The sequence below is a fragment of the Chenopodium album genome, chromosome 24, assembly GCF_948465745.1.
Source record: "Chenopodium album chromosome 24, dcCheAlbu1.1, whole genome shotgun sequence".
In the NCBI taxonomy this organism is placed as follows: Eukaryota; Viridiplantae; Streptophyta; class Magnoliopsida; order Caryophyllales; family Amaranthaceae; genus Chenopodium; species Chenopodium album.
In genome coordinates, this window is record NC_137857.1 from 34,639,252 (window position 1) to 34,647,842 (window position 8,591).

General features: G+C 31.3%; 1 protein-coding gene across 1 annotated transcript; it reads left to right on the forward strand.

Moving 5' to 3' along the window:
* Positions 1-1,116: 1,116 nt before the first annotated feature.
* On the forward strand, positions 1,117-7,577 carry LOC145611986 (gibberellin 2-beta-dioxygenase 8-like). Its single transcript, XM_081667364.1, has 4 exons — positions 1,117-1,167; positions 3,409-3,914; positions 6,783-7,110; positions 7,341-7,577. Exons 1-4 carry the CDS (start codon positions 1,117-1,119, stop codon positions 7,575-7,577), a joined length of 1,122 nt encoding a protein of 373 aa, XP_081523490.1.
* The last annotated feature ends 1,014 nt before the right edge of the window (positions 7,578-8,591 follow it).

Consider the following 8,591-nt stretch of genomic DNA (forward strand, 5'->3'; position numbering starts at 1 on the left):
GAGTTATTTTTATAAGATATAAAATATTGTCGGTGATGTCTAGCAAAATTTTCATACTTATTGAAAGTCTAGATTATGTGTATACCTCTGGAAGAAGCTTCTATGACAAAGTAAACACAGTAATTAATAAGCCACATTTTGTTTTCAGTTGAATTTAGTACCTTTGAGTTTGAGTCTTTGACAATGAATTCAGTAAATTGAGTACAATATGAACTACAGTGTGAAGAAATATTGTACACATCTATAAACGCAACTTTGCTTCATAAGCTTATTGTTATTGGATTTGGGAAATTTTGACAATTACCACCTTCTGTTATGTCCATTTTAGCAATTACCACATTCTATTTTTTTTTTTTTTTTTTTGAAAATTACCACCTTCTATTTTCAAAAACATCAAAAGTTACCACCTTCTTGCCTCCCAACTACCATGTGACGTTATTTTGGGCCCATTCTTTCCCTTTCCTCCCTATTTTCCTCACATTTCTCATTCCTATTTGGATTCTCATCTCCCCTTTCACTTTTTTTTCCCCAAACCACCAATAATTGTTCGTTAATTTTGATTTGGAGGAGTGAATATTGAAGTGTTTTTGATTGTTTGGGGGAAAAAAAGTGAAAGGGGGGGATGAGAATCAAGTTAGAAATGAGAAATGTGAGGGAGATAGGGTGGAAAGGGAAAGAATGGGCCCAAAATGACGTCATGTGGTAGTTGGGAGGCAAGAAGGTGGTAACTTTTGATGTTTTTGCAAATAGAAGGTGATAATTTTCAAAAAAAAAAAAAAAATAGAAGGTGGTAAATGCTAAAATGGACATAACAGAAGGTGGTAATTGTCAAAATTTTCTTGGTTTTGTGATGCTATAAACTTTAATCAAAACTCTGTAGGAAACAAGACCAAAACCATCTAGAAAAGATCATAAAATAAAGTAATGAACAAGTTGTGTCAAAAAAAAAAAAGTAATAAACAAGATCTACAAGATCTGAAGATTAATTGTTATTAGACGGTGATTTTTTTTAGTTATATACTTGTTATGGTTTATTATATGTCACCCTTTCATTATTTTATCATTTTGTGGTAAATTTTTAAAACTAATTTATGTATATTTTTTAACCAGAATCAAATGGCTTCTGCTAAGGTAGTGGAGCACCTCAGGAAAAATGTTGTTAATCAGGTAACAGTCGTAACACGCTTGAATCTTTTTCCCATTTCCTAGTTATTACAAGTAGAAGTTTGAGTAATATGTCAACAATCATAAGTAATTAATTAAGTCTTGAACCTAATTATATAAAATTATAATAATATTTCTGCCCGTTGAATTCTGAAAATATTCTCTATATACTAGGTTAGGGTTTCATTTATGTTTTAATTTAGTTTTGAAGAAAGTTGGTACGTTTTTATTAAGAACACCTTTAACTTCATAATTAAAATCTGGAAAGCAACATCAACATATTCAACAATTAAGGACTACAGAGTAAAAAAATAGTGTTAAGATGAGGTTTCTCAAAATAACATCCCAATTCATTTCATCACCTTAAAATTTAAGATTTTTAAGGTGCCTTTATTTAAGGTGTTTGCTAGACATAAAAGGAAGTACATGTTTGACCTTAAAGTTTCAACACCTAATTAAGGTACTTGTATAGTTGTATGTGATTGGTTGTGAAACACGCCTTGAAAAAAAAATACTTTAGCGGTTCTCATAGCATTTTTATTTACTGTATTAAAATTTATTGTATTGATTATCTATATAGTTGCTCATAAAAATTACTAAAAAAAAATATATATTATTTTACTGAACATAAATTATTTTTTTATTGAATATTATTATTTTAAGGTGAATTGAATAACGCAAACTACAAATTATTACTTGCTTTAGTGCATAATTTTTAAAAAATGAATTCAAGATATCTATGTGTTGCCGTGTTGGTATGTTGGATGCCCTATCGATGAGGCTTCTCAATTAAATTGAAATTAGGCTCTTGAAAGGTTATATTCAAGGGAGGAAACTAGCTTAGGAATGGAATGCCTTTCCCAAAAGCCTTTTCTATGAGCTTGAACCTTATCTCTATGTTAAATCCACATTTCCTACAACTAATAGCAGGAAAAAAGATAACATGAATTAATTATACTGAATAATATTCGAAAATAAATTTTTTGTTATGTGTACAAGTATGTCGGTACGTAACACGGAGTAAGAATAATGTTTTTCTTAAATGTATCGATTAAGGTTTAGTTCCACGACTTTAAGGTCGTAAAGAACAACTTTTACAACTAAATTCTATGTCATCACTACTCACTAAAAGGGAAAAAACTTGTATGGGAAAAAAAATACCCTTTATGACAAACTTTACTTTGGGTGTAGAAAATAACCTCATTTTAGAAGAGAGAATGCAAGAATACTAGTTTATTATTAAATTTCAAGACAATATGAAATGGATCTTGGCAACCCGGACAAGGAGGAGGAGAGTTTGGTCCACAAACAAGGGTTTGGAGCTTCAATTCCATACTAAAACCTATTGGCAATAGTAGAAGGTACTCCTCTACCTTATAAAACGAAACCATCTCTCCTCTTTCTCCAATCTGGAACACTCACAAGTGGGCAACAATATGTTTCAACATTTATAGATCTTGCCATAAACTAGTGATCTTGCATTATTCTCATTTCTAAAATGAGGTGATGTTTGGTAAAAATCTACTTGTATATGCCATTATCAATTTGTCCATCATGTGAATAATACTATCATTGATCATAGACTTTTCTTGATATAAATAGCGGGCCAATACTAGCTTTTAAACAGAAATATATGTATTCAGAACGAAGTACTTATGATTTGATTTTCTTTTTTTTTTTTTTTGACAAGATGATTTGATTTTCTTTAACATGACTTTTGAGTAGTTCCCAAAATCACATTTATTTGCTTCTTTCATCAATAATGCTTCATATTAATGAATATGCTCCCAACACTTTTATCCCAAAAAATTAGCCAAGTGTCATGTGTGTAGCCAGGAACCTAGTTACTTAGAGAGGTGAACGTCATGAGTTATAAAAATCAAAAAATGATTGAGAATTAAGTAACGGCCCGCTTTCAATTATGACTTAGTCCGCAAATCACAGTGTCATATTGACTCCTGTTAATGAGCTGTAGCCAACTGTAATACCATTTTGAAGATTATTTTCACGACCTAGTATAAACATAGATCATTATTCATGAAAAAAGTTTATACTTTCACACGTAATCCATAACACAAAACTTAAATTACCTCATATTCTAGTAAGTTCTTCTCCAAATCTACTAGGTTAGATTTTTTTTTTTTTTTTTTTTTTTACTTTCATTAGATAGCTCTTTTCTCATTTTCTCTATTTGTATATATGAACAAAGTAATTAATCATCCTTCATTTCTTTGTTGATTACAGCAATCAACAATGGACCGTAATGCAAATAGGTCATCAGACCCTCCATTTGAAGAAACATACAAGAACCTCTTCTTAAAACACAACATTAAACCACTCATCACCACCACCACCACTACTACAATCGAAGAGCACGATTTACCCCTAATAGACTTAGGGCAGCTGGTGGCTGGCACGGCCAAAGAGAGAGAACAATGCAAGACAGCAATCGCGGAAGCCTCTAGGGAGTGGGGGTTCTTCCAAGTGGTGAACCATGGCATATCGCGCCATATCTTGGAGGAAATGACCAAGGAGCAAGTGAAAGTGTTTAGGGAGCCATTTAACAAGAAAAAAGAAGATAATTGTATGAGCTTAAGGCTATCTCCTGGAAGTTACCGTTGGGGCTCTCCTACACCAAATTGCTTGACACAATTATCTTGGTCTGAAGCCTTTCACATTCCTATGACTGATATTTGCAACACTGGTTCAAGAAATATTGGCAACGGCAATCCTCAAGTTAGCAAGTTATGGTACGTAACAATTGTTGTTGCAATTGCACCTTGACAAATTTTGCCTTTTAGATATAATATTTCTCTCTCTCTCTCTCTCTCTCTCTCTCTCTCTCTCTCTCTCTTTTTATGTTTATTTATTATTTTTTTTTGGCAACATTTTAACCTTTTACATTATTTATATATTTTAATTAGTTTGAGTATTTATTGACTCATGTTTAACAAGAAATTACATAGCTACGTGATTATCATCAATAAAATGATCTATATTTACAGAACTGCATAGTTCAATTTGATCCTGGTGGATTAAATTTGTCGAGTACTACATATATTTAATACTTCAAGTGTTAATTTGATAGCTGAGATTTTCTTAAATTTGTCTTAATGTAGATTTACAATTTCAAGTCTTTGTAGTTACTATCAATCTAATATTAAAGAAAATAATAGTTGAACTTATGTATGAGTATCATAAAATCCAAACGTTGCAAGTAATAAAAAGAGGAAATACCTACGGTTTACAATGGGTTTTAACATTGATATTAGAAGACATGTCAAAAACTTAAAGACTTATGGTTTCATTAAGGGCGTGAATTATTTGTCAAAAAGGGTGTGAATTTGATTTTTTATTATATATATGAACGTATTACCTAAACTAACTTAAACTAAAATGAACTATTATAACTATTTTAGCTGTAAATTGACTTTGAGGAACCCTTCATTAATCCTTATTAAAGGTTTAAAACTTATTTTTCTTTAACTTAATTACTTTTTCTAAACTTATTAGACCGTATTTGAATTTGTTTTTTTCTTGAAATAAGTGGACATATTAGGGCCTTAAAAACATTATTCAAGTGGAATGTAACTTTAGTCCTATGACCTATGTTATATACTTATATACTCTTAGGGCCTATTCTGATTGACTGAACTGAGCTAAATTGAGTTGAATAGAACTAAATTGAATTTATTGGAGCTAAACTGAACTGAACTAAATTGAACTGAATATTTTATGAGAAAGGAAATTAAGATAAGAACCGAACTGAACTGAACTAAATTGGACTTATTAGAGCTGAACTGAACTGAAAATAAGCTGAAGAGAACATGCCCTTACACACAAGATACTAATAGGCATGATGATATTCATTCTTTGTGTGAATCTAAGTTGGGTTAGGTGTTCAAAATTCTAGCCTCATTTAAATTTTTTTTTCCTAGTCACAAAATTATGCGATATGACGTTCATCTTTTCAATGCTGGGGTTTGCCTCCAAAATTAGAGAATTTTCTTATCTTTTGACTTTGTAGATTAATAAGATAAGAAAAGTAGGAGATTGAATGTCACAAGAATTTCTTTGATGAACTTACCAAGAAAAATATCAATCCGTCAGTCGTATTGTGGGCAATTATAAAGTGTTATCCTTTTGTGGTTGACACGAAAACTTACCAAAAAGGATTACTTTATTATAGAAACTTCATTTGTGTGGCTTGCTCTCTTGTTGAACACAAAAGTTATGTTGATTTGAAACCTATTTTAATACCCTATCAAATACAAAGTCACAACTTTTTTTGATACAATATTCACGATCTGTATTATAGCTTTAGGTGATAGATCAAGAAATTTACTCCTGACGTAATGTGTAAGAAGAGTCATGTCTTAAGAATTATGGTGATGACGCTAATTCACTTTAAGCATCTCACTTTTATCATTAATCTTCATTTATTACATTTGTTATTGGGATATTGGGTAAGAAGGAAAATTTTTGAAAACATTAAAAAGTTTGGTGATGAGGTGACACTATCATGAATATCTTATGTAACCATTTCTGTTTAATTAAACTTATTTATTTATTATGATGTTACGCTATCACATGGATTGTCAAAGTCATAAGTTGAGTTCAATATTAAATGCTTACAAAATTTACAATAATTGTTTGTATAGAACTTTGTTCTTTAAGTTAAGAAATTTCCCTCATCAGGTAGGTTAAGTTAACATCACAAATTGTAAAAATGTTATCTCCTTTGTTCTGTATTCTCTAAACAATAGTCTTATTTCTTCGTATGATAACGAGCCAATTGGTTGATTCTTTAAGTCCATAAACTCCTCCCCCCCCCCCCCCCCCAAAATAGATTATGTCAATGCCACTAAGTGGGAAAAGGTTTACATCTTTGCATTATCTAAACAATTGTCTCATTTCAAATTCTGATAATGATTCAACCTTTTCATCTAGTGTTTTGATACATCAATCTACAGTGTGAACTTATTCTTGTAATACATACCTATCTTTGGAAATTATGCTTTCACATTTGTTTTCATTATTAACCAATTTATTACTTTTTATAAAACCAAAATTCCAAATTAGAATTAAAGATAATGATAAAATTCCAGAATCATGAGGTGGAATTTATTGATTTTCTACCTGAAGGAGAGCATTTTTTTTAAAAAAATAAAAATAATTACTAGTATTAGATTTTTATAAAGGTTTTCCTAAAAAAAAAAAAAAAAAAATGGTTTTTTAAAGTGTCTAGTAACAGCTGGCCAATCTCCAAACTAGTATGTTTCAAAAAAAAAAAAAAAAAAAAAAAAAAAACTCAAAACTCCAAACTAGTAGGAAAGTGGGCTTGGGCCTCACGTGATGCTCACCACTCACATAGTTGGGCCTCACGTGAAACCACGTGAATATTTGTAGGCCCGGCCTTTGCTTTGGGCCTACAGCCAGCTACACTTTGCTCTCAAGATCTTAGGCATTTAGAATGTGTCCTTTTCTTTTTTTTTTTTTTTTTTTTTAAATGAACTAACTTTAATATCCTTAAAGGCTTAACTGCTTAAACAACAATTGAAAAAACAATTTTATTCATAATCATTTCTCATATTTTGCACTTCTTGATTTTTTTGCAGCTCAACAGTGAAACAATTTGCCATCACAGTATCTGAATTGGCGAATAAATTAACAAATATATTAGCAGAAAAATTGGGGCATGATGAAGAACTAACCTTTTTTGAGGACAATTGTTTGCCAAATACTTGCTACCTAAGGATGAATAGATACCCACCATGCCCTAAATATTCCCATGTTTTTGGATTGATGCCACACACAGACAGTGATTTTCTCACAATTTTATACCAAGATCAAGTTGGTGGATTGCAGCTTGTTAAAGATGGAAAATGGATTTCAGTTAAGCCTAATCCTGAGGCTCTTATTGTCAATATTGGTGATCTATTTCAGGTAAATTATCTTTTTTCTTTCCAAAAATCTAATACAACATACTCGATTAATTTAAAATAATATATCTGGCTCATATGATATGCAACTTTGGAATTTTTTATATCTCACAAATAATACACCAAAGTAACTTGATTTATGGTACTTAAATACTTTGTATGACCTATCTCATCCACTAATATGAAATTCAAACACATTATTTTATACTTAGATTGAGGTGAATTATTTTATAGGCTTGGAGCAATGGTGTGTACAAGAGTGTGGTGCATAGAGTTGTCGCTAATCCAAGACTTGAAAGGTTTTCGACAGCGTATTTCCTTTGTCCATCAGGTGATGCAATTATACAAAGTTTCAAGGAGCCTTCAATGTATAGGAAATTTAGCTTTAGAGAGTATAGACAACAAGTTCAACAAGATGTTCAAGAATATGGTTATAAGATAGGACTTTCTCGCTTTCTTATATGCAACTAATAATGATTTTTATATACAAAGTATATAGATTGAGGAGATTATAAGTTTTGTATAGTGTGGTACGTGCGTAAGGATTAGTCACATAAGCAAAACTCGAGCTTGCTTTTTTTTTTTTTCGTCGTCGTCGTCATAGGTGATCAGTGCGGGCTAAAAAATCTGATCTTATTATTGATGTTCAAGCGGTCAAGCCACACACGCTTAGAAAGATATATTATTACGGGTATAGTTGCTATAAATTTGTAGTAGTAAAATTAATGTCACCTAAGAATTGTTGGCCTTTCTCAACGATTTTGGTACATGCATGTAAAAGGAATATGGTCCTACTAATTTTATTCATACAATTTGCTTAGCCCCTTTTTTGTTTTAATTTTCTTAGATATTATGTACTAGTGTGTGGTTCCATAATATAATAAATCATATGGTATAAAGGATGTGAGAAAGAACAAATTAAATTTTGAATGCAAAATCAAACAAGAAAAATACACAGATTTGACGTGCTTCACTAGGCGGCCTACAACGCATTGACTACGTCTACAGGCAAGCAATTGAAAATACTAGCTTTAATTAGTGATCTTGAAAGAAAACAAATTACAATCAACTAAAATGGAATGATGTCTCTACTCTCTCTGCTTTGTAATAATGCTACTTCTCTCAAAACTCACAAATAAGAAATACAACATAAAAATCTCAAATTTCTGAATTTATCTGTTAGGAAAAACCCCAGAACGAGTGTATATTTATATATATAGTGCTCCTTAAAATATACTCATATAATATATCCTATAAAGAATAAGGAGATAAAACCCACATAAAACCAACCTAAATCGCCCAGGCATGGGCGAACCACATAGGGCAAGTGAAATGAAAGAGTGTATGCATGTGAGATTTGATTCACATTTATTTTCGAACAAACGAACAAGTACTCTTTCTAGCCTTGCATCTGTGATTGCATATTGTCTATCGTTATTGCTTTCAGAACGTTTTGCGTGAGACCGGACTCACGTGAGTCCGGGC